Source organism: Acromyrmex echinatior, chromosome 14, assembly GCF_024713525.1.
Source record: "Acromyrmex echinatior isolate Ae372 chromosome 14, ASM2471352v2, whole genome shotgun sequence".
Lineage (NCBI taxonomy): Eukaryota > Metazoa > Arthropoda > Insecta > Hymenoptera > Formicidae > Acromyrmex > Acromyrmex echinatior.
In genome coordinates this window covers 4,071,148-4,098,725 of record NC_141865.1, presented here as the reverse complement: position 1 = coordinate 4,098,725, position 27,578 = coordinate 4,071,148, and the positions used below count along the sequence as shown (strand labels likewise).

The 27,578-nt window shown below is 32.3% G+C and overlaps 3 protein-coding genes and 1 long non-coding RNA gene across 11 annotated transcripts in view; 2 read left to right on the top strand and 2 right to left on the bottom strand.

The window, feature by feature from the left end:
• Positions 1-1,497: 1,497 nt before the first annotated feature.
• On the bottom strand, positions 1,498-3,820 carry LOC105143979 (Glutathione peroxidase homolog with thioredoxin peroxidase activity). Its single transcript, XM_011052601.2, has 2 exons — positions 3,624-3,820; positions 1,498-2,344 (listed from the first exon to the last, which is right to left on the bottom strand). Exons 1-2 carry the CDS (start codon positions 3,628-3,630, stop codon positions 1,749-1,751), a joined length of 603 nt encoding a protein of 200 aa, XP_011050903.1. The 5' UTR covers positions 3,631-3,820; the 3' UTR covers positions 1,498-1,748.
• LOC147907368 (uncharacterized) lies at positions 3,630-23,459 on the bottom strand. 5 transcript variants are annotated; one of them, XR_015547480.1, is made up of 11 exons: positions 22,742-23,459; positions 16,273-16,527; positions 15,420-15,612; positions 14,866-15,079; positions 14,631-14,773; positions 12,485-13,897; positions 9,623-11,165; positions 9,401-9,514; positions 4,103-4,314; positions 3,840-3,958; positions 3,630-3,706 (listed from the first exon to the last, which is right to left on the bottom strand). XR_015547480.1 is itself a non-coding variant. In XM_087413556.1 (7 exons), the coding sequence occupies exons 1-7, from the start codon at positions 23,095-23,097 to the stop codon at positions 10,068-10,070; spliced, it is 3,672 nt and encodes a 1,223-aa protein (XP_087269682.1). In that variant the 5' UTR covers positions 23,098-23,459; the 3' UTR covers positions 9,398-10,067. The 5 variants fall into 5 exon arrangements, 1 of the variants encoding a protein (XP_087269682.1); XR_015547479.1 differs by having other exon boundaries at positions 9,401-11,165; XR_015547482.1 differs by having other exon boundaries at positions 3,879-3,958; positions 9,401-11,165.
• LOC147907369 (uncharacterized) lies at positions 4,321-9,536 on the top strand. Its single transcript, XR_015547485.1, has 2 exons — positions 4,321-4,537; positions 5,123-9,536. It is a non-coding gene; the product is annotated as an uncharacterized LOC147907369 (long non-coding RNA).
• The window catches only part of Arl4 (ADP ribosylation factor-like 4), a 31,534-nt gene continuing 27,388 nt past the window's right edge, over positions 23,433-27,578 (top strand). Inside the window, exon 1 of one of the 4 annotated variants that reach the window (XM_087413560.1) lies at positions 23,433-23,522. The gene's annotated coding sequence lies outside the window, so the exon portion shown is untranslated. Of the gene's footprint in view, positions 23,523-25,052; positions 25,411-27,578 lie in introns of those variants that run through there. The other 3 variants (XM_087413559.1, XM_087413558.1, XM_011052595.2) reach the window with 3 other exon arrangements.

Here is a 27,578-nt window from a genome sequence, read left to right as displayed (position 1 = left end):
GTATATAACGCGCATGGAAAATTGTAAATAATTAATATCTTGTAAACTATCATGTTTTGAAATCAATTTTACTATTATATTATTTCCCATTAATGGGAAAGATATATGATGAAGTGTATTAAAACTTATATGTTATCTTGAATGCCCTTATACTGATATACACTGAGCGGCTGAGCGGTTGAGAAGCATTTTCAGTCTTCGCTTATACAGTGACCAGGGAGTTGATTCTTCTCTTATCTTCAAACAAGGTGAAAATTACAAAAGTGAGCAAATTTACTGGATGTTGACCAATGAAATTATTAGTATTCTAGTAAATTCGCTCATTTTTATAATTTTCACCTTATTTCAAAATACGGAATCGATCCCCAGAGCCTCTATTCTCGAAAAGTATCGCATACGAAAAAATAAGGAAATATATAGTATGCGTTACATATATTATAGCATTTTTCTAATTCTTCGTATGCGATACTTATTTTTCAAGAATAGAGTTCCTGAGCGAGAACGTCGGGTTCTCGTTCTCTCTTTCGCTGTTCGTTCACTCTCGGACAAGAATCATATTAGTATTCGTACGTGTATGAATACACAACCACAAGAAATGGAGATTATATTATCTGAAGTTGGCAGCCTTAAAGAGCTTCAAGGTCCTACCACGTGAGGTCTCCAAAATCAAATCGGATTTGGCCCGTCACTCATGCCGACTCTTAATTTATAGATCTGTTTTTTTTTTTTGGCTGAACCAGTGCACACTTTTGGAACTTAAAGTGAAATAGGTATATATTTAATATTTGTCGAAAAAGAGACTCTAGTGCAGTCTAGTGCAGGAATAGAATACAGACCATATGTTACATGTCATTTGTAAGTAAAGACAATTTGGATGAAACGAAATGACGAGATCACTTTAAAACACTTGTAAAAATCGATAAAAACTGTCCTTTTCTCCCTTAAGTCAGTAAATGGTCATAAAAGACATATAAAGTAAGCCTATATTCGGACAGAAACATACGATCTAACAGCGTTGAAACGAGTAAAAAATATGCTTTTATATATAAAATTCCACTTAATAACTTTAGTTTTCATCGACAATTACGACTTTGATAAGTACGAGACAAGTCATATTTTCACAATTAAGCAAATAACGAAATGGCATGCAACAAATTTTGTCGTCAAAACGTCACTTTTCCATGTCTATTAAGTTCAGCCATTTATTATAGTAAAACATTGAAAAAAGATGAAAATTGATATAAATTACATCGATACATAGTATTGTTAGAATTTATAGAATATAAATCGATGTCATTCTTACTGACAATTAAAATATGTATAACTTTATAAGCGATGAATTTTAATTAAACATTTTTAAATAAATTTTACAGTTTGTAAAGAATACAAAGTTTCATTACATCAAAGTTTTTAATTCCCATGCGGAAGATAATTTAGTATTTCTTAATATTTCTATGAATTTTATATATCTATAAATTTTCGGTAATCTCAAGATCATTATTATGTAAAATAACTTTATTTTTGTTATTTATATTTTCTTTAAATACAATGTATTTTTCCATACACCATTATGTGACAAGATATATTTAAAAAAAAGATTATATAATAAAGGAGAAAGATAATCCTCCATACTTTGTTAATATTATATAATTACATGCATATGTATAATTTTATATTTGTGTACTAAATAAAAAAATTATTAAAAATATATAAAATACAGAAAGAAAGGAAGCAAGCGTTGTACAAACTTAAAAGTACGTTTTCAAACTTTCTTCCATACTTAATGGTTCAGTAGACGGAGAGAATCTTTCTACCGGTTTACCTTCTTTGTTCACAATAAATTTAGTAAAATTCCATTTAATTGCGTCGGTAATGAGTCCGTTTTTCTGTGTCTTCAGCCACTTCCACAGCGGATGAGCATTCTCTCCGTTTACATCAATTTTCTCAAACATGTCAAAAGTAACATTGTACTGTTTCACAAAATTTAGTATTTCCTCAGAAGTGCCTGGCTCCTGACCAGCAAATTGATTAGAAGGAAACGCAAGAATTCGCAAACCATTATCGCTATATTTATTATATAACTGCTGAAGTTGTTTATAATTGGTATCTGTTAAGCCACAGTTACTGGCTACATTAACAATAATAAGAACATGACCACGATATTTCTCCAATGAGACATTTTTACCCAAAATGTCGTTTGCATGGAAATCGTAAACTGAAGTAGCTGACTGCCAATTAGTGTCTTGATTAAATTCCGACGGTGTGGAACATTGTGTATCTTTATTCTCACAATCTTGAGCAATGATTTCTGAGATGGCAAAAAGCAGGAATATTGATGCAATTCCTATAAATAATATAATATATTAATTAATATTTTAAAATATAATTTTTCTTGCACTTTAATTTAAACAATTTGTTGTTTATTCTTTTTCTCTTTCATTCTTTTTCTCTCTTTAAAAAAATATGTTAAATTACATTATTAAAATACTATAACACAATAAGTAACGACAGAATGATCATATTTTTATGATAGAAAGAAGAAATTATAAAATAAATTTTTCATACTGATAGGTGTTTTTTATAAAAATATATAATTGGTTTTAATGAAACGGATAATTTCATTAATCTTACATTTAGGTATTTATTTTATGTTAAAAAATCTACTTTACTAATCTTTTTATGTATTTATTTTATGTGCACATAGAACAGATATAATATAGCTAATAATAAGAAATACAAGTTTAAAAACAAATAATGTTTTCTTCGAGGTTAAAGTTCTTATTTTTCATAGTTTACCAATAAAATATATAATAGCAATGAAAATATTTAAGATTATTAATTACGTATTATTCTGTAATTATTATTTTATAAAGAAGAAAAAGAAGCTTTCTTTTTTATGATTAATTAATTTTATCAAAAACATATAAAGAGGTGCTTATCATTAAAGATATTTCTAACTATATAAAACATTTAAAATGTAGACGATTTAATAGAAGTATGAATTTAAATTAATTAATACACATAATATAAGACAATTTACAAGCTTTAGTAAAAAACTGAGTTTAAAAACATTTTACAGATTTACCATTTTATCTTGTCTAAATTTATAATTTTTTTATAAAAATATATTTTGTCATATTAATTAGATTTTCTGTTGTATTTTTACTGTTTTCATTAAAATTAAATAAAGAATTTATTTCACTTTGAATTTTTTTTATTTTAAAAAATGCAGATTAAAACAAAAGACAAAAATGGGAAGAAAACAAGAGAATCCAATGTATCAATGTATCAATGTTCTATTTTTTAACCACAAATTTTATGTTTTTCAAGCTTTCACTTTATACAAACAATAGAGAAAATACAATAAAACTTGTCATAATAAAATATCTAATGTTAAAAAAATTTTTTAGTATATACAAATGTTTTGAAAAGTATAACGAAATTTTTCAAAAAAATTTTTTTGTTCATATATAATGTGAAAAACAATAGCCAGTTATTACTTCTTTTCGTACAAAAATTGGAAATATTTGTCTAAAAGAGATTTGAATGATACACACGTACTCAAGCTACAAAGCTTAATATTAATTTTTTAAAAGAGATTGATTTTCTTTAAGAATACTTACGTAGCATTTTGTTGAATCAATATCAATTCTGAAGTTGGATGACAGAAAATGTAATTATACTGTCGTAGTACAAACAAGTATTACTATATCAAAAAAAGACGTATATTAAAATAAAACTCAGATATCAAAATTGGATCACCGCGACGCACGATGTAACTTTATTGAATTATCAAATCGCTAGTGCGTCGTTCGAAGACGAAAATATATATAGCTTACAGATTCTTTTATTTCCTGGAACCTTGAAAACACACTGACCTCTATCCTTGAAATACGAATCACAGCCAATCGCAGGAAATCCCGACTCATTAGTTTTCATATACAAGGCGTCCCAAAGTCTAGTATTATAGAAAATATTAAAAGAGCAAAACAAAAGCTCTTATATAATTTGCTTAACATATCTACCATTAAAGCTACGATACACAAAAACTTAAGCAGTAAATAAATCCACATTTTGAATTTGGTACTGTTTACGTTATTACCTTAGGTTTTAGGCTCTCTATTATAATTGGCCGATTCGCTTATGTTTTTGTATGCCATAAACTTATATTTATCTCAATAAGTAAAATTTATGCAGTCAAAAAATATGAATAATGATATTATGGTGTTAATAATGGCCTGTAGTCTGTACTCTATGTGAAGTTGGTTTTATGAGACACCCCGTACTTCCAATGACCAATGTTCACTGCGCCATCTAGAAGTAAATATTCACTCGAATAAAGCAAACTATCATCAAAATGACGTCAATTCTCTGAATTTAAATCTTAAACATATATAGGATAATCAGAAGACAAAAATAATCTTAGTCGCGGTTCTGGTTGCATAACGAAAATACGCCCCATCACATACATGCTTGGAAGCACGTAGTATAACCAGTAAGAATACTTCTGTCTGTACCTTTGATCTCTGCCGATCACGTAAGCATTCATTATCTTGCTGAATAGAAGAAAGTATCTATTTTCCAAAAATATTTGTAAAATTGTTGATTTACCACTGCCCGTCAATGGTCTAGTTTTCACCAAGGGTTTAAACCAGATCAAAATGTTACTGTCGAATAATAGGGGAATGCTCGACTGTAATTGGTTGATTGTTACATTCTGATCCGGTTTAAATCCTCGGTGGAAATTCGGCCAATTATTCGAAAGGTCATAGTAGCAGTCTAATTTACCAGCCCGATTTATCTGCCGGGTATAATTTATTCATTTCCAAATTAGAGAAAGAAAAAGAAAGAACAAATAAAAATTAATTATATTTATTATTTTCTTATTTTTATTCTTTATTACGATAAGTAAATATTATTTATTGCTGTTTATTACTAAGCCGATAAGTCGGATTCTGCTACTATAATCTTTCGAATTATTGATCACGCGTTTACACGTCCTTTGATCGGGTTTAGTTTCTCTTTCACCAATCTCGGTTAAGTTATTATAATCGACGGTTGCATGGGTTAGGCCCAGTTTCACAACTCATCGTTTTAATTGAGGTTTAACTTATTTTAATAGTGAATAATACCGACGAGATACTATTAAAGACCGTCAATCTGAGCAAATTTTGAGCGGTATAAAAAGGGCCTCAAGGGCCTGGAAGTAATTGAAGAACGCTGACATTATCGATAATTGATATAAATTTGTTATCATTAACATAAATATTTGGTTGATACATTATTAAATTCATGATTTTGTATTACATAAATGTTCTATGAATAAATATGCATACTTGTAAAGCGATAATATCCTATATATTGCAGAAAAATTACCATTTTTTCTCTGCAGTTATCATCTCTGTTGATAATCAAACTTTGACGATAATACTGAAATCACAATTTAAAAGAAAAATCGAGTATCATTGAGTTCTAAATGCATAAATATATCTACTAAACTAATAAATTATAAAATTAGTATATTACATTACAATATTATCAGTTTTTATCTCTTAATTACTTCAATATTACAAGAACGCGAATTCCCGTAAGAATGTTGGTCTTTAATAATATCTTGTCGGTGATAATAATGAGTAATAGCACCGACAAGATACTATTAAAGATCGTCAATTCTGGGCAATTTTCGGCGGTATAAAAAAGGTCCCAAAAGCCCGGAAATAATTAAAGAACATTATTATTACCACGACGAGATACTATTAAAGACCGACATGCTTACGGGAATTCACGTCCTTATGAATATTGAAGTAATTAAAAGTTAAAAAACTGATATTATAATTTTATGATTTATTAATTTAGTAGAGTAAAGATCGTTGGGCTGAAAAGGGCCAGTCAGACCAACACATCATTTTAATAAAACTACTTGGAAGCGTGGTATTGTGATTTCTACAAGAAATCGGAAATCCACTGGCCAGAAGAAGAAAGATAGTTTCGTTACCCTTATATACTCCAATATAAACTTCAGAGTGTCTGAAAAATCAAAATAACACCCGTATTCATAGTCCTTCCTTATTTTAAGGGGAGGAAGCCTCCATGAAGGATTCCTCGATTCTTCAAGGATTTATAAATAAACATAAAAACGATTAAATCGTGAAATACTCAATACATTTTATTACACTATTAGGTAAAATATGTATTTCATAATTCGAGATTTGCATTTTATTTTTATAAAATTAAATCATTGTACAACGGCTTTAATATGCATCAATGCTTCCAGTCGAATTCGCCATAATACTTATTATACGAAGGAGAAAATGCTTTTGGCACAGTTTATTTCCGAAAAAAAAGCTATCAAAAATAATTATCGATGCGACAGATCTAAATTAAAAGCTATCGAAAGTAAAAAGACTGATGTGACAAAATAAATTTGGAGATTTGCTTAGTTATGAAAACTGTCTCCTCCTCAAGGAAACTCATAACCTTCCTTGAAAAAAGGAAGCTAATAAGGCTTTTTATTTGATCGAGGAAAGTTTATGAAACGTGAAATGAGGAACAAGGAATCTTCATTCCTCAAGGAAGGACTATGAATACAGGTATAAGTGTTGTATAAAATATTGGGTCATCTAAAAAGTATCCGCGATTTTTTGTCACTAGATGTGTGTTGATGGTCATATATCTAGTGACAAAGTACCGCGGATACTTTTTAGATGACCCAATATTTAACTCTTCAGTTTCACATTTTTTCTCCGACATCAGCTTTAGTTGGAATCCTGCAAAGTTACTAGGTCCGTTAAGTTAATCGGAACTTGATGAAAGTGCGTCATTGAAATAACCATTCAGCACTATTCTGCATTTGATGTTGCGGAATAGGGAGTGCGTCATTGTTCTTGTAATAAACCGTCGTATTTTAAAATAATTTGATGCTGATTGATATGATATGATGAATTGTGTAATATCGAGACGAATAAAGCAAAATGACAAAATCTGAGTACGTAAACATAGATAACAAGATAAAAAAAACAATGATGCATTACATGCGATTTCAGTGTGCCCTTTTCCGCACTTTCCATCACGCCAATTTTGTGTTCACACGATGAAAAATGATAGTAAATGCGTTAAAGCAGTTCAAAAAATTGTCATGAAATTGTAAATATTAATTGTAAAACATTAAATACTACAACAGATAATTGTTTTTACAATTTGAAAAATTATATTTTATTTTAATAAGCAAATTATTAACATAAAGTTAATAGTTTTTAAATTATATTCACGCTGGATACATCTTTGACCGATTTTCATTTCTTTTGGCTCAAATTACTCGTGGCGATACTGTCTTTCAGGATATGTTACATGTGATTCAAAATTTTTTATATTTTAGTAGTCCTGTACCACTAAATAATGAATTTTGATGGCTCGGGATAAGAGAGACTCATAGTGTCTTTTTTTAACATGGTCGGAGATACTATCGCGTTTCCTAATTATCTAATCGCATTTCTCTTATAAAGACGCACGTAAAATAATTGGATAATTTTCTTTATGCATACATTTATGCGGCTATGCAAGTTGTGCGGATATACCCTTAAGGCCGCAGCATAGATTTTTGCATAACGCACACTGTGCATAAACGAATCAGAATCTTTCCTTTCCTCCCATTCTATGAAAAAGAAGCATTTTAATTGGTTGATTCCCTTATGCACTATGCATTATGCATTATGCGAGAGTCATGTGCTGTGGTCATTAGGGCTGCCACAGACAAAATTTCTGTAAGGGGTTCCGCACAATAAGAGGAACAGGGAACAGAGAACAGAGAATAATTAATTCTAATAAATTTGTTCACTTTTGTAATTTTTACCTCATTTCAAGATACACAATTGACCTCCAGATAAGTAAGTCCAGATCTACAATAGGTATTTTAGGTCTGATTGCACCATTTTGACTTTAAGCAAAGTTTAAAACTCTCTGACTCTGTTTCTCTTTCGTTTTAAAACGAGACAGAGAGAATTTTAAGTCTTGCTTAAAGTCAAAGTAACATTGATACAACCGGGTGTTCAGCCTTAAGTCGTAAGAAATTGACCAACTACAAGAAGGCGAAGAGAATAGTGCCTCCGATACACCAGCGCAATGTTCGTCGCACGCGACACGCAATATCCAATGAGTATACAGCTTTACCAATAATCTCATTCTAAAGATATACTGTCAGGTATATCGCATGTCGCGCGCGACTAACATCGCGCTGATGTGCCGGAGCCATTACGGCCATTACTGTTGCGGAATTTTTGTGCGGCAGTCTTAAACATGGAAGTCATGAAACGGCTCTGATTACACACATCATATATTGCGTACATGCATCGCCAGTAAAAACAATTGGTCAATTTAAAAATAAAATATTCTTATTGGTAAAGCAAATGAAAAATTACTAGGCACCCGAGCTAATGGATGCATCCAAAAGTACGACCGCTCACCGAGCGCAGTGAGTTCTTGCATCTGATTGGCATTTCATTGGTATTCCATTAGATCTAAAAATATAGATCGAACAGGTACAAGAGCTCACTGAGTGCTCAGTAAGCGGTCGTGCTTCTGGATGCATCTAATAAAAATGATGTGTGCAAATCAAAATTGAAATGCAAACAGGATTCTCCCGCTAGACATTACATTATGGTCGGTATTCATAGTCGATTCTTATTTTCAAGACCATCTTAGGCTACATTCTAAAACTTTTTCTCCGAGGAAAATTTTACTCGAAATATTGGGTCATCTAAAAAGTATCCGCGGTACTTTGTCACTAGATATATGACTATCACACACATCTAGTGACAAAAAACCGCGGATACTTTTTAGATGATCCAATATATAGAGTAAAATCTTCCTCGCAGAGGAAGTTTTGGAATGTAGCCTTAAGTAATGTCTTAAGAGGGCTAATGCAGCCCTCTGATTGGTTCGTGACTTTTTAAGACTGTGACTACTTAAGACGGTCTTGAATAAAAGATCCAACTATGAACACCGGCCTAAATATTCTCTACTTAATCCATTGAATGACTTTTTTTACAGAATTTAAAAAATTCATTATCAATATATTAATCAAGTGTTACGTAAAATAATTGCTCGTTCTACATTTCCTTCAAAAAATAGAATGGGAATTCTTCGAAAATTTTTTATAATTTTTCAACTGTCATATCATCAGATAGTTAGATGTATTCAAAATAACAATTTATAGGAATTAATTAAACGTAATTGATTGTCGTTTATCAGTAAAATTAAAATAGTATAATGACAACTAATAAATTTTAATTAATTTACAAAAGGTACATTGTGATGTTCATAAAAGCTAATAATTTTATATCCTAAAATTAAAAAATGTATAAATTTAATTTCAGAGATGAAATAGAAAAAGACGCAAACATACAAGTTCTTTCAAATTGTATTCTTGTATAAAGTGTTCAGAATATCCAGCATAAAGTACAATTTGCATTTAATATTCGTATTTACGTAATTTTCACGTTGTAAAGGGGGTCACAAGCTTTGCCGAGGAATAAAACAAAGTTCATAGAAAAAAAACAAATATTCCTTTTTAATTATATATATCATATACTTAACGAATATAATCTTTAATAATTTAAAAACATACCTTTTAAAAATCTCGCAAATTTTCCAGAGTTTCAGATGCCATTTCAATACTTTTTATTGCGATGAAGATTAAACAGTCATCAATACAGCCTAAATAGTAAATTGCATGTCAAAATATAATTTACTATAAGCTGAAATAATGCCTTCTATATGAGAAATCTATATACACAATTTGTAGTAAAAAATAATTAAAATATTTTAAATTGTATGATCAAATTACATTATAACAGATATACGCAAAATTCTGAAATATCCTACATCTTAAAATTGAATAATATCTAATCCTTATTAAAATTCACTTATGTATCTTGCTTTTAACCGTCTTTCGTTTACTCTAAAATGATCTATGAAATAATACGATTGAGAACCATGGGACCCAGTCTATATTTTATCGCACCTCTCCCTGTACAAATGCGAAATTATGATAGACCGAACAGATAATGATCTCAGCGATTAGGCTCCGTGACTTCATTGAACAGCGGCGTTAACGAATCCATATCTTGCAGGCCGTCAAAATTGCCAAGAGGATCCAGATCATCCGTCTCCGTGTCAGCTTCTTCGAGAAAACTAGCCCCCAGAAGATCAACGACGTTCCTACAGAGACTATTGGAAGAAGCGGCTGCAGCAGCATCAGTGCCAGCTGTAATGCCAGTTACCGAAGCGACAGTGACGTTTGTCACGTCACCCTGTAAACTAAGAGAATTAAGAATAGGACTGGATAACATCGGCTCGCCTGGATCCTGGTACACTTCTTGGGATTGCATTGTGTGCAAAGGTGTCGACGGATATGATCTGGAGCCGTTACTGTCCTCTGTATACGAAGATGTGTATGCAGATACTGGCGCCGGCAATGGCGTGTTCGGATACGATCGCGATTGCATTATTTTCTGTAACGTACCACCGGCGTCGGTGAGAATGCTCGATGTATCCAACATATCTTCTTCCGACAAATTTAAATTAGCATTCGGCAAAGCATCAAGAACAATTGTATTGTTCAATGTCTCTTCTGCAGTCTGTTCAGATAGTATTTGCAAATTTGGCTGACCCTCCTCATCCAAGATCGTAAAAATATTATTAATGTTCTCAGATGCGATCCCTTTGTCCGTTATCAAAAACTGCTGCTCATCTGACATAAAATTTGTGTCGTCCAACAAATATGTGCCTTCTTGTCCGATAGAAGAACCAAAGTCATTGTATTCGCTCGGTACTGGGGTAGGCGCAATGGAACTGCTTGTTGATGGATTGAAGCTTTGATTTTGCACTGATGATAGGCATTGTTGAGTAGAAATCGGAGACATTAAAGACACGGGATTTACCATCCTGTGTAACGGCACCGATTGTGATCTATAGAATAATTGCTCATTGCTCAAGTGTCTGCTAGCGTGAAGAAGTTCCGTAATTTCTTGATCGGGTGGAGGTGGTTGACCCTTCTGATATACATTCTTGACCTCTTGTAAATTTTCTTGACTCGGATAATTGATTAATAATTGTTTCTGAGGCGTCAAGTCCAGAAATGCAGTGCATGGTGGTCCCTTCAGGATGACCTGTATCAGGGAAAATATTTTATAAATACTTTATCAAAAAAGACTGAATAACTTTATTTATGGATTACTTTGTACACATAATTTAAAACTAGAGCTAGGAAAAGGAACTCAGTAACATAAAATTCCATATCCGCCCGCAAATCGGTTATCCGTGTATATGGCTCTGGTACTCACTAATTCAGTACCCACAGAACCATCTGCAATATGAGTACTCGCATGGGTGATATGGATATCCGTTTCGATACATGCATATCCGCTATATACTACAGATATCAATTTTAAAGGCGTTTTAGAATTATTTATATTAATTTTCATTTTGTTTATAGTTAAACAGTTTTAATTAAGGATATATCGGTCGTATCAGTCCCTGCAAAACAAATTAAATTTGGAAATGTGTTTAATATCCATAATGCGAAAACGAAACAGTTTAGCTCCGGAATATTTTAATTTACAAATGAAATAAGAATCACTATAAATTGTAAAACACATAAAAAAAATACTAAAATTGACAAAATTACATGCAAATATTTATAGCATGTAGCGCATCGAAACGGGTACCTGTATCGCCCATGATTCCTTGGGTACACATCGTTCTATGGTTACCCGAATTAGCGAATCCGGATCCGTATGTACGAATAATGGAGCGGGGGCGGGCGAGTACTCGGTATTAATAAAATTAAATAATATAAAAATATGTTAGGAAAATATTAAGTGAGAATATACACCGACTGATACAAATCAGCAAGCGCAAATATCCGCGTGATATAGTGAAAGTATGTATTATTAAAATATATATTATTGAAAGTATAATGTATATTTACAACAAAAGATGATTAATTTCGATTTCAGATTTTTTTAGTCAAATATTTATCACTACTGGCATATATTTTGATCTTGTTTATACCGAACACTTAATACGCGTACTAACTAGTAAGATCAGTTTCTATTAAAATTAAATTATCTTAATTTCGATGATGCGTTAAACATATACACGATTATTTAATTAATCACCTAGATGTATATTATACCAGCTTAGTACACCGTTCTTTAAATATATTGCTGAAATTAAAATAATTTAATAGAAAATTAGTTAGTACTAGCTAGTACACGTATCAAATGCTCGAAAGTGCTGTAAACTAGGACTATGAATACTATATGTTGAATACTGTATTGTATGAATATCTACATTTATCAACTGTATATCAACCAATTGTATTGACCTGTCTATATATTTAAATTCTTTATTATCATTGTCAAAAAGAACTCTAGTTGGATCTTAAATTTAATTGAGCTTGTTTGTATTCAATTCCGGTCTGTACCTCCGACGACTTGTTCGTTGCCACTGTCAGCACTTGCCGCGAGTGTTCCGCTCCGCTCGATGTTGGTACGATAAAGGTGTCCGTGGTTTTAATGGTGTACGGCACACTGCACGAGATGGAACGAGAGAGCGTCTTTTGGCCACGCGATCTAGAACTGCCGGCTTGCAAGTTACTGCGTGATCTCGGCACCGGGGTGTTACGCGGAGATACAAATGGACTTGCGTTTGCCGAGTTTGACTTAGACGCGCGGCCATTAATGGGAGAATGCGGTCCGGGTGAGATCGGCGTGAAGTTAAATATTCTACGTCGCGTATTTGGACTCTGTGGCACAGTATTGGCTACACTGGGCGTTGTCGTCTCTTGGACATGCTCGACGACATTAGTTTCGAAACTAACACGACGTCGCGTACTACTCGGATTAGGGTGATTTAGAAGTGTTGGGAGTATGAGATTATGTTTCTGTGCGGGGTCCCGTTTCTCCACGGCAACGCTTTGTCGAACGATGGTTACGGGCATCAGATCGGTGGCAATAACGGGTGCTTTCAAATTCTGTTGCAATATCAACCGCAGCTGCGACACTTTGTCTGACCGAGAGATCTGCTCGGTATCGGAACCAACGACGCTAGTTTCCACATCAGAACTAGATGAACTACTTTGCTGAAAATACTGTAGCAATTCCTCCTCTTGCTCCTGCGAATTGTTTCCACCGTTTAGATAATCGTCCAAGGCGTCCGTGTCAATATCACGAACCTTTCCATCTTTGAAGACCGGTGTATCTTGCAAGAGGCGGATCTGGTCCCTCGTAAGGAGTCCCGAAGATGTTTCCACTATGTTGCCAGTAGTGGAACTCTTCGACGAGTCAATATCACAGTTTTTAACAAGTTGACTATCCGCAGTCTCAACTGCTTTATACTTGATAGATTTTGAGCTAGCTAGTATTACTGATATCTTGCCGCCACGTTGGATAGAAGCTAACTTGGGTAACAAAGCGTTGGAATGCTCTGAACTCTCCTCTGTGAGCTTCGTCTGTTTCTCAGGGCTGGGCTCCTGCTGTGCTACAATTGGATTATTGGCACGTTTTCTGGCATTTTTACCTTTGACATCGCGCTGCGCATTCAACATTATTCTAGGGTTGCTATTATTCTGTCTGTCATTGCGCGATTGTACCACTAGATTATCACAGTTAGACTCTTGAGAGACATTACAAGTTTGTTGCTGCTGTTGCTGTTGATTGTAAGTTTTCGATACCTTTTTCTGCCGGTTATAAACTACAGCAGATAAGTTCAATTTTAATGAGTTTTGTGCAACTACTGTTGTTGCTGCTGCATTTGTACCTTGAGGTGACTGATTGGACTTGATCTTCTTGCATCCTTTACTGATATTTCCCTTACTATCAATGGATTTCTCTTTGCTCTGTAAAAATAAAATTATATTCTGCAAAATATAATCAAACTGTTAGTTAATTGAATTCAAAATATTTTATTAACTTTTCTATTTAATATTTTCTATTTAAAAAATATTGGTATAACATAACAAAAAATTGTTAAAATTTTTTATTAATCTATCCCTCTCTTTCCTCTCCTTTTTTCCCCTCTTCCTACTCTCATAATTTTCTATGTATATCATCTCATCCTTGTTTAATATTGATGTTAAGATGGATGAAATGATACTCGCAAGCATTATGAACGTTAAGTAGAACGTACTTTGTTTGTTATAAATATTCAAATTAAAATGCATTTGTTTTGTTGTATTAATATTTATATGACATGATATGTTTTTTATAAAATCAACATCGATGTTTTTCTTCGATAAATTGATTAATTAAAAGTCGGTTTCACTATCGATTATTTCACTATCAATTATTATAACATTGATATTTTTTTTAAACATCCCTTTATACTTAAAAAAAAAGAACAACAGGAAATATAAAGAATTTTAAAAAGTCGGAGATTAGTAAATTTATAAGAAAATAATGTTTGAAGTTAAATATCTTCAAAATAAAAAATTGAGAACTGACACACTATTACTCCAAACTCTTCATTAACGCCTCAAAAGCGTAGAAAATAAAAAAAAAAGATCATTAAAAGATAACTTTGTACATATCCATTTTATCAACTAAATTAGAATATTACATTGTATTATATACCTGTACAATAGAATCAGGACAACGATGCTTCTGATCTTTTATATACTCGCGTTGTTGAAGTTTGCGCTGCAATTGTAATTGAGCTTCTCGAAGCTTAACGGGTTTACCACTTACGGGTGGTGTTGGTAGATCCGAAATCACCTCTAACGATTGAGAATTGCGAATTAATATTTTAATTGGACAAAAAATAAAAAAAAAAGAAATATGTTTTATAAACTTAATTCAATAGTCTCACCTTTATTAAATGAAGTATCACGCTGATCCGAAGCTGAAAGAATGCACACAGCAGCTAAAGACCGAGTATCAACACAAAAATTATCAACAAGATGCCGCGCTAAGGCACTCAAATTTGGAAATTTCGGGCCCAACATTTTCTCTGCCCATTCTCTTATCAATGTAGATGCAGCGCCTAGCATTTCCTCCGTAATGTTTTCCTCTAAATGTTCCTCCTGAAGTTATTAATAATTAAATGTTACGTATTTACATATTACATATTCCAATATAAAAAAAAAATTTAAAAAGGAGTATTTATACACAGAAGAAAGTAAAAACAATAAAATATATCAAATGAAACAATTGTCATGTCATACAATATTAATATAACGAGCACAATACTTTAAGTTTAAATCATAGCAAATAGACAAATTAGAAGGGAAAAGTAGAAAGAAAGAGATGGAGGAGAATACACAAGAAAAAAATTCAAACAATTTCCGGCAAGAAGTTTTATCGATAAAATATATTACGCGAGAATTATAGAATATATATATTATTTGCATGTTTGTTGCTCACAGTTTGAGAGCCAGATATCTTTGGCAGTGTTGGAGGATCCAATTTAATTCGTTTGCGCATACCAGCATAACAGTAACGAGAGTTGCCTCGTGTGCCGAGCCTACGAGGGCGCACTCGCGGATATACTTGTTTCATGACTTTTCCAAAATCAGCCGTCGATAACGGCTTCATAGAATTTCTTATACAATACATGCTAAAAATAAAAATCATATGCAATATCTTAAAGAAAAAAAGTTCTTAAAAAGTGATAAGAAGATACAGATATATTCACAAACAATCAAATAATTATCGAAATTTCAATATATATAAATAATATATTCTTCTATAACATATTTTTTTATAAATAATATGTTCTTCTGTAACATATTCTTCCATAAATGAATATAGTTAATCTCTCATTTTAATTTGATATTTTCAAATTAAACAGAAATTTGAGAATTATACTTAAGCAAATTCTTGCTAAGTAAAACTTTATTTAAATTTAAGTGATTTGACTACAAAAATAAATAGAGACATTCAAATTTCTCTCTTCTATATATGTTCTATATATGTTGCTAAAAGATTTTAAAGGGTGAGTCTTCACAAAAATTCAAGACAAGAACTTCATGTCTGAAAAGACTTATTTTCAAAAATACATGGTGTTAAAAAAAAATTTCGTTTTTTTTCAAAAATTTCTAAAATCATCCAGGCTACTGTTATTGTTTTTTTTTTACTTACTTAATATCATGTATCTTTGAAAATAAATCATTTTGGACATATAATCACATGAAGTTTTCGGATTTTCTGTGAGAAATCATCCTTTAAAATCTTTTAACGTACTTAAGATACACCCTGTACATAGCGGACAACTTACTTGTATTCGTCATACACTTCTTGTTTCGGTAAAGATACATCCGGGTCTTCTTCTAAATGAGTCTTAATCCACATGATGGTCTGATGAATTTCGTAACGATTTCCTAATGGATTTAGCGGTTGCCTTAGTGGATCAACGGTCCCACTTGGATTTGTCAGCAATAACGGAAGTTTCAGGTACAACAATAACTTTTCTTCTATCTTAAGTTGTTCCACCTGCGAGAAGATTTTATCCACAAGCGCTCTAGATTCTTCGCTATAATTTAAAAAGATAACATATATTAATAACTTTGACTAAAGTAAAATAATCTCAAAGATATAAAAATGTATGAGAATGGATAGAAACAATTTATTGTATTACAGTTAAATTTGCAAAAAATGACTTGTCAAATACATATTTCAAATATTTTTAAATATAAAAAAATTTAAGAAAAATTTATAAATACTGCTTATTTTAAATATAATACTAATTAACAGATATCATTGCTTCTAAAGCATCAGTAGAAATGTTTCGAACGACATGTTACATGTAACATTTTAAATATAGTATACAATCTTTGCAGTATACAAAGTAAATATAGTATACAATCTCTTACTTATAAATTTTGTTTATTCAGGAAGTATAATAAATTTTACATTTCATAGAAATATTTTATGTTACTAAATTTTGCAGCCATTTTAGCGCATTCGAATGAGATTTATATCAAATTTTTTTACTATTTTTTTGCTAATTATTTGCTCTTTTCGGTTTTTTATCTCTATTATCCTGGATCCCCCATCATCGCAAATCAAATTCGTAGATGAAAAATTTAATGCTCTTTATTTGCTAATTTTTTGCTGAAAAACGAATTGTTTGCTCAAACCGTTTAACAGAAGAGAATTCAAGTTATTAAGCTAAACTCTTCATACTAAAAAAAATATATATACAGTATAATGAAATCGAGTACATCAGATTTTTTTGCTTCAACGCAAAAAAATTTGAAAATTTAACATTTTGAAAGAAATACCAGTTAATACGTGCGCCAGTACTGCAAAATAAGTAACCTAAATATTACTAATATATAGTTACTACTATAGTTACTAATATACTATAGTTATATACTAGCTATATACTATAGTTACTAATATATAGTTACTACTATAGTTATTACTATAGTTACTAAATATTCATTTGCTGGCATGTATTTGATGCCAAAATAATCCCATTGTATATACTATTAAAACATACTAAAATCCAATATTTTATTAACTTCAATATGTAAAAAAGTAATTAGTTTGTCAATGACACACCGTGCCACGATTTAAGATCTTTTTCTATTTCCAGAATTATTTGCCCGCATGTATTTGATACCAAAATAATTGCCTTAGTCAATGTACTTGAAAAAAATAAAATCTATTTTTTGCTAATCGTAAAACGTAAAAAATAAAGTTTCTTCTAATCAATCACAATGCTGCATCATAAATTCCTTTAAACAATGTCTACAGAATTATTTGCTCGCATATATTTGATATTAAAATCCTCAGGCAACGTATTATCGAAAAAATAAAATTCGATTTTTTTGCTAACCGCAACACTTAAAAAATAAATAGTTTATACTGAGAGCTCACGGGATATGTGAAATTTAGCACCCCAACTATAGTACTCAGGAATTCTGATTAGAGTTCCCGTTTTCTTTTGACGAAACGAAGAGTTCTATATCTTGGGTCATCTAAAAAGTATCCGCGGTTTTTTGTCACTAGATGATGATGGTCAATAGTGACAAAAAACCGCGGATACTTTTTAGATGACCCAATAATTTATAACAAGAGTTCTGCTTAATAATTATTTTAAAATAATTTTAAAAAATGGGGTGCTAACTTCTTATTGAAAATCGAGATCGAATATTCTGAGCCTAATAGTTTCATTTTGTGAATATCTAGAGTTCCTGATGCATGAAAAAAATTTTGAAAAATAAAAAAAATTTTAAAATTTTTGAAAAATCAATTTTTAGACACAATAGTTCTTACTAAAGTTCCTGCTTCCTTTCAACAAAACGAAGTTCTCACCGATGTGAACCTGGCGCTCAACTTTATCAAAAATAAAAATTAATACTGTAGGCCGTTTGTACTCGATTTGCGATAAGAAGTTAGCACTCCATTTTTTTTAAATAATTATTAAGCGAAACTCTTATTATAAATTATATAGAACTTTTATATTGTACATTGGTGACTACTTAACGTTTATATAATCTGTTTGCAATTCGGTAAGTGACTATCTGTGCTTGTGTTCTGTACTTACAATCTTACTATAGACGGTTATTATTAAATTTGTATATTTTATAGCCTGATTTGTTGAGCTTTCTATATTTTATTGGAATGACTAACTATGATAGAACACAGGAAACATCGCAATAAGGCGGATGGTTGGCACTAGGATTGCACAAATTGCAGGATAGTTATACTTTTTAAATGTCTATTATATTAATGCACTAATTATAATACCACGTAGATTCTTACTTCCTTCAATTTGTAGTACTTTAATTTGTTATATAGAACACTTCATCTCGGCAAAAAAAAACGAAAATTCTAATTAAAAACTCCTGAGTACTATAATTGGGATGCTAACTTCACCCTCAACAGTAACATCGAATAGTTCTAAATAACCCATTCGATGTCTTTTGACGAGTACTAGAGTTTCGGATATAACAAAATTATTTGTTAATTATTAAAAAAAAATTTTTTTAAATAATATTAAATTTTTTTCGGAAATCCGACGTTAAAACTCTTCAGAATTTTTGTCAGAACGCCGGATTTCTGAAAAAAATTTGATATTATTCTTTTAAATTTTTTTTAATAATTGAAAAATAATTTTGTTATACATCAGGAATTCTAGTATTCGCCAAAAGACATTGAATATACTATTCAGAACTATTCGGTACTACTGTTGGGTGTGAAACACCTCTATTTTGTGAAGTTCATTTTTTATGTTTATGAACGGAACATCATGAACTCTTTCTCTTGTTCTAAAGAATCCAAAACTCTTATCAAAACTTCGATTTCGAAGCATCAGGGTGCTAACAACTTCACATACCCAAAATTCACTAATCATGTAATTGCTGTCCCTATGCCAGTCAGAATTTCGGAAAACGGAATCTCGGAAAAGTAATAGAGTGGAAATCAATCAATCAGAATTATTGAGATGCATTACTGTTCGTCTGTACACTCACCGACTAAAAGGTTGCAACACTTTTTTTAAATAAGTTTCGGAATGCAGTCTGTTCACCAAGCGATTGGTTCTTACTTATGGATCCGTAGTTAGAAGTAAAAACCAATCGTTCGGAATAGGCTGCATTCCAAAAACTATAGAAAAAAATCTGCAACCTTCTAATCGGTGAGTGTACATGTACGTTAAATACAAGATTATCAAAATTAAATTTTTATACGTGTAAAAAGAAATTCATTATTAATAAATAATTGTTTGATAAGTATTCATCAATATATAAGTATTTATATAAAGTAGCATATAAATATAACCATATAAATATAAATATAACCATTTATAAATATAGAATACGTTTCAAGTTACGCATGATGTATTGTTTTATCTTTCTTTATTAATTGGTAAAGAACAAGGACAAACGATGCATGCGCTTCATGCGCAACTCGGAACGCAACCATAATCAGCGTTGAGGATAAAATTGCGTGCTTGTCGGTCCGAAATATTTTTGTAGTTGGATTCCCCATGGACTAACATTTCCGAAATTTGTGAAAAATCAGAAAATTTATTTTAAATATTTTATGAAAAAAGATAATTATTATATAATAGAAGAATCCGCAAGAAAATAAAATTTCAATATATTTTTTATTATAACAAAAGATAAAAAAATCTTTTAAATTAAAAGACGGTTTGAAGTTAAAATAACAGTTTATTTTCCAAACAAGACGCTCCATGAGAAACCTAAAGACCTTCAAGGGAAAGTCTGGCAAACATTCATCAATGATGTGACAAACTAGTGATTTTTATAGCAAATTTTAAAATAATAAAACAATCATTAAAATATAACGTTTTCAGTATAAATCATAAAATATAGCGTTTTTAGCTATGTTCAGATTCCTACCCGAATGATACCTAAATTACTTCATCCTTTACCGAACGTTAAACAAAGATGACATGAAAATTTTGACACATAATGGCTGCACCAATCAAAACTTAAACATTGGCAGACTCTCCCTTGAGGGCCTCTAGGGGACAGTCACAAAAATTTCTGACCGACAAGCATGCAATTTTATCCCCAACGATATAAATGGTTATATTTATATGCTGGAAAAATGAATACTTATCGAACAATTATTTATTAATGAATTTCTTTTTATACATATAGAAATTTAATTTCGATAATCTTGTATTTAATGTATACGTGCAGACGAACAGTAATGCATCCCAATAATTCTGATTGGTTGATCTCCACTCTATTACTTTTCCGAGATTCCGTTTTCCGACTGTCATGGGACAGCATCTTGACATTTCTCAACACGCTGAAACATGATTATATGACAAGTGGTGAAAATGCTTCACAAGGACCTCCCAACAATTTTAAAATTATCATACAAATGCAATATTTGCAATATTTTTACGTATTAATAAATTGCTCTTATTTCTATGTGGAATCTATTTGTATTACATTATGTATATAATACATAATTAATATTGGAACATAACACAAAATATCAAAATAATAAAGAAGGATATACCACTGGATATTTTTTGAGCAAAATCAAATTAAATTTTATTCCGCTAAATATAAATAAAAGATGAACTAGCCACATATATATATAAATGTTTCGGCCTCAATTAAGCAATCCTCAGTATGTTATGAAATCATATAAAATTATTAGATAAATAGTTTAAATATATCAGAAGAATAAAATGCAAATAGAAATGAATTATAAGTCAAATGAATACTACACATTGAAATTCAAGAACATTAGATACATAGTTACAAGATTTATGTTTCGCAAAGATGCTCGTTAATCGGTTTACAATTATGAATGTTATGAATTTAAATAATATTCCATTGCAACTCTTGTTGATGATTCAATTTGTAATTAGCAAACACAGTTATTACAATAGAACTAATAAACGATCGTTTTGTAACACAAGATTTTCAGATTCTGCGTTAACTTCGCCAATTATTCAACAAGATTGAGATTTTCTGTTGTTTATTATATCTATTGTAACAACTTTTTGTTACATATATAAGAAATTTTGAATAATTTAAATAGCTAAATCTATCAAAAACAGATCTTACAAAGAATATGCTACTAATTTTGTCAACAGAATGTAAAAAATATAATAGAATGTAATAGCAGAATTTAGTAGCATACTATCAGCCAAAACTTGAACAGAATGTATCATTTTGTAACTATTTATAAGGGATACATCTTATTCTAATTAGTTATATGACTGTCCAATTTTCTGGTAATCTGTAATTATATTTAACATTAGCAGGCACTGACAAAACATTAGCTTAATAGACTAGCCAACAGCAATTTGCAGCAATGTTCTTCTGGCAAAGTGTTATATCTTATAATAGTCGTAAGCATAAGTAGTTTAATTATAAGAATTGACCAATTACATTCGAATAGTCTCCTTATAGCACTTCATTCGTTAATTCTTAGAATCATGACATACAAAAACTTAAGCAGTAAAACATAAGCAGTAAGCAAATTGGACAATCATAGTAAAGACTGTAAGGCCATAATATAAACAGTCTTATTGCTAAAGTTTTTTGTGCTATTTTTTGTGGCTTTTATAACTTCAACTTACAACTATATGGCTATTGTAGAAAATATTAGGGCCATAACATCCAAAAAACTTAAGCAGCAAAATATGAGCAGTAAGGAAATCAATATGTTGGATTGGCTATTACATAAATTATGACTTTATGGTCTTTAATTTGATTGGCCAATTTGCTTACTGCTTACATTTTACTGCTTAAATTTTTTGTGTACCATAGCCCTTAAGGTAGGTTCAGATCTAAAAGCAGCAGGTAATCAAAACTTGCGCTGGTAGCAAGCAGTACAAAAAGTTGAAACCAGTAACTATTAGTGCAAGTTCTGATCGGCTGCCGCTCTTTTGTTTTTTATCTGCATCTATCCTTTAGAGAAGAGCCTTGTACACAGTTTAATTGCACACACCACTTACATCAGCTGGTTCCTAGTATTCTTTTACTGCTTTGAGATTTACTTGCAATGAGATTATATTATTTTAAATTAGCAAATTAGCAATATGGACAAATGATATACATCTATTAGATCAGATTAGATTACCATTGCGATTAATTTTGGTTATTAGGATTAGTCTACTGTAAAGTAGTACAAATCCCAAACTATATATCAATCTCATCATAAATTATAATCTTAACAAATTGTAGTCTAAAAAAATAGAAATCAGAGTGTCAGGTTTGCATAAAACTTAAAATCGACTTAACCTAATGCCATCCTCTATCATAATCCGAATCTTGTCCTGCTTGGAAGAAGCACCATGGTTGGCCAAGGTAGCAAATTTGGTTGCAACCAAGTCCTGCAGCTGATCGCCATCTCCGTGAAAACCATTCGAGGCAAATCTGCCGGCCGGTGGCTGTCGTTTCTCGAGGACGGTGGTGGCAGCAGTAGCAACGGTGACTGAGGAGGTAGAGGTGGCGGCGGTAATGCTAGCAGTGTCACCATTTTCCACACAAATGTCACTGCGCTCCTTTTTAATTCGTTTAACATCAAACGCGTTCTCTTCTTCGCTCCTCGCGGATGTTTTGCAGGATTTCGTCTCATCATGACTGTCAGTACTCATCGTAGCCTAAACCTCCCCGTCCCACCGTCCTGCCTGCCCACCCGCTCGCCCGCCTCCAGCCGGTCACGGCTCACGTATGCAGAAACGTATAGTCTCCCTGTGCACGGTCACTGCGAACTACCATGTTGTCCACCGTTCAGTGATCAGCTGGACTTACTCGTTAGCAACCCTACGCGCCATTACTCGGAAAGATCGTTGCATGTGAGAAACTGCCACACAAATCGCCGAACCGCGTACAATATGCAGCGACGCGCGAATCCGTCATAACGGTACCGCGCGTGGTAGCCGCGTCGGTACAGGCGCTCAAATCGAGAGCGCCTAGCAGCCAGATGAGAATCAGCAGGCGAGAATCAGACAAATCGATACCGGCTACGATGGTTCACGAACGTTACTCGGCTATTCGTTCGCGCTTCGTTCCTCGGTTTGTACGTTCTTATTCCGTCGCCATAGAGTATATGCTCTATACGCCTTGAAATGCCTTGACAGTGACACTGGGTGCATTCGGAACGACAATCGCTTACTGAGCGCTCAATAAGTTCTTTTCTCTTATTGGCATATTCCATTAGATCCTAAAATATAGACCAATTGTGGTTGTCGTCCTGAATGCACTTATTGGCTGCAGTATAGCAAGACCGCTTTTTCTGGCGCATGCGTGTTGGAAACACATAAAAGCATGAAGTACAATATGATGAAGCCTATTCTACAATAAGTGTAGGTGTAGTTGTAAGTGATTGTAGTTGTAAAAATTAGCCAATCGAGTCGAATGTGAGGAGCATATTTGATTGTGATTAGTCAATTCTTGTAATTACAATCACTCACAGCTGCGCTAACGACTATTAAACAGGCACACGTTTTACGGTCAATCTAAACGCTCCCTTAAGGTACATTCGGATGTCAAGTATCAATGCCACTTTTCATAGTTAAGGTGAAATCACACGATGCGAAAAAAGGCTGCGGAATAGAGAATGCGTCATTGAAATGCGTCATGAATCAATTAGCGCTATTCGGAATAACGCAGAATAACGCTGATTGGTTGCTTCTATGACGCATTCTCTGTTCCGCAATCGTTTTCTGCACCGTGTGATTTCACCCTTAGATCTTATATTTTAAGGCACGGAGGAAGGGAGAGGATTCTGATATGATTTATGGCTCATTGTAGAGGGCCTATTAATCTTAATCGATGAATTTGATCAGTGTTAGTCTTACAAGTTGGCTATTGGTCAACTTTACCGACTAAGACTTCTGACTATTGACTCATTGTAGAATCAACAGATTTGACAATTATATAACCATATTCTGATTGTAACAGGTCTTATTATTGCAAATCCATAAAGAAAATTGACATTAGTGATAAAACTTTAGATGCTGAATGTTGCTTCATCGTCCAAAGATCTATTAGTTCCTGCGAGGCTTATCGATCTTAGAACAGTTAGTTCTAAATAGTACTGAACACATACAATTTTACAACATTTATACAAATAATTTGTTGTATAATGTGCATAAAATATTATTAAAGGCAGAGCAATTTAAAAAGAAAGTTAGAATAAAAATAAATTTAAAAAAAGTAAAACTTAGAGAAATTTTCTAGATTAATATAACTGCTCAAAATTTTTTGACCCAAGAACGCGATTTAATTGTCCTTTTCTCCTATTCAATGGAAAAGAAAAATTTCGATTGGTCGATTCCCTTATGCACTATGGTACTTACATTCTGATCCGGATTAAATCCTCGGTGGAAACTAGGCCTATGATACCAGCCATATCAATATTTGGTTTTGAAAAGAGAGAAAGCGAAGATGCCGAGTGCAAAAAGTGCGAGCAATGCGAACAGACCTTAAGCTTGAATCGAAATGGCTGCTTAGGTGTGCGTTCGCAAAACTCGATTCAGTCAACACCGATCGTTTATTCTTGTTTAACATGTGGTAGATAACAAGAATAAAATGATACTCGGATTGATGAAGTCGAGTTTTAGAACGCAGCCCAGATAAACAAGTAGGACAACGGTGATGCGGATGCGCGGCAAATCAAGAAGTTACCTCCTTTCATCTGTGTGAGTCTTTGGTTGGCTCAGGTTCAGGTTGGTTCGCTACGCGTCATAGCATCAGATCGTTTCAGTTCATTTCAGTTCGTCTTGAACTGCTCGGATACGTGTTTTGAGCGGTCGCGTTAATTGCTGCATACACAGGTTCTCGTGGATAGTCTTCTGCCGTTTCTGCCAGTACTCGCGAGAAATCAGTGGGTCAGTGCTTTTTGTGCCATATCCATGGATTTGGATATGCCCGCGGACATGGATTATACTTCCGGATTTAACATGGTGAGTGTGTTCATGATGCTGTGTCGATGATCCAAGTGGCGAATGTGGTGTGGCGATTTAATCAGCGCCGCGACGCCCCCGAAATTTTCGGGTCTACGTGCCGTTGTCCATGAAAGAGTAAAACTGCAGTAAATTTCCGATCGTTTGGTCGAGACATGAAGTAAAGCTAGTAGAATAATTATAATTCTCGTACGATGCTCAAAATGAATTCAGTATAATTAGAAAACGTCTCTGATTATATTATTTCGACGAAATCATAATAGGGATGACAAAAGTATTTATATCCCCTTTCATATTTTTTTAAATAAAAAAGTAAATAAAGAGAATATGGATATGTATTTCCCGAAAGAAACGTTTTGATCTGTATACAATCAGGAAATCTGATATCAAGATGTAAACTATTTTATGTATACAGCTTTGAAAACAGCTGATAAACTGATAATTCTCCATCCAATTTTTACTAAATTCTCCTGAAATGCCGTAGTCAGAGTGACCATTACGTCCGGCTTTTCTTGGACTTCCATGTACTCCTTTTTTATGCCGGTATAATTGAGGACGTTCGGTCGGATTTAAAGAGTACATCCCTGACACATTGAAGATCCAGTTGAACATTCTCGGACGCCTGGAAAAAGAATACATGTCCGGAGAAAGTTGGACGTATGGTTCCTTTAGCCATAGTACATACCTCAAAAATTTTTTATTTGGGGACAAAACAGAGTAAAAATCATTCTAGGCTAGTATTCATAGTCGATTCTTATATTTAAGACTGTCCTAAGTACAGACTTAAGATGTCATAAGCCAATCAGACTGCTGTATTATTATGTTGAGACATTACTCAAGACAGTCTTAAAAGAAAAATAAACTATGAATACCATTTCTAATGTACTGTTACATCCCAATTTACATAAAAATCCTGACATGCCACGGAATTCTAACGACAGCATGAAAAGTGTTCAGCGTGAAAAGATCTTAGGACTGTATACTATGGCATTTTGAAGGGAAAAAGGGATTTTTTTTTTAATTATATTTAACAGGAAGTCTAAAATTTAAACAGTCATGATTTAATGAAGAAAATAAGTCTTATGCAATAAACTAAAATTCATTTAAAAGCTCTTAATTGTACTTTTAGATGGCTTAGTCTTTAGAAATAAGTTTTTGTTTTACTGTATAAAAATATTGAAAATGGCCAAACGTGACGTTTCAATAACTATGTCAATCTAATTCATTGAAAATCTTAATACATTTGATTTACTATGCAAATTTTAGATTTGTTTGCGTCGCTTGCATCCACAATAATCCATATGCTCCTATCATAGTTCAGTGTTACTGTGTTTATGGAGATTTTTTACTAATTTAGTGATTTTTAAGATCTTTTGGTGATTTAGTGAATTAGTTTTTTTATTTGATGAATTTTTATGTCAGCGTCCTCTATTTCTCTTATTGATCTTGTTTTCAATTCCTCATTGAATCTAAATTATTGGGCCATATTAACATAAACCAATCAAATCTTAAAGTTGCGTTTTCTGGCTGAACACAATCTAGTTATATAATTTATATATAGGTTTCATTTTTAATTTCACAAATCAAAATGTAATGAGTTATTTTGTCAATCATTCTGTAATATTGGTTTATTATAGTTATTTTTTAAAAAATATAAATGATAAAATGGTACGTAGAAAGAGATTGTTATAATCTCATTATATATTAGAGCCAATTGTTCCACCTTTTGGCAAATTTTACGCATTAGATAAGTAGCGAAATTATCCAATCGCATTGCCAGAGACTTACCTAACATACACGTAAAATTTACCGAAAGATGAAACAATCGGCTTTTTTATTGATGTAATTGTTGTAATACATAAGTGAATATATCTATAAATTGCAAACAGTGCAATTAATTTATTTATTGAAGAGCAACTGTACTGTCAACAGCGTTGCAAAAATATATTTATCCTGTTTTGTCTCCCCCCCCCCCCTCCTTTTTTTTAGTCATTTCACGCATTTGATCTTTTGGAGTCTTTTAGTGAATTTTGAAAGGATTTAGCGAAATTATTTTTTAAGCCGCGACAACACTGTCATAGTTCTTACTCACTCAAACGTGTTCGTTGGAGCATACGACATAAACAAATCTTCTGTCAACGCAACGATATCGTATTCAAACGTTTAAT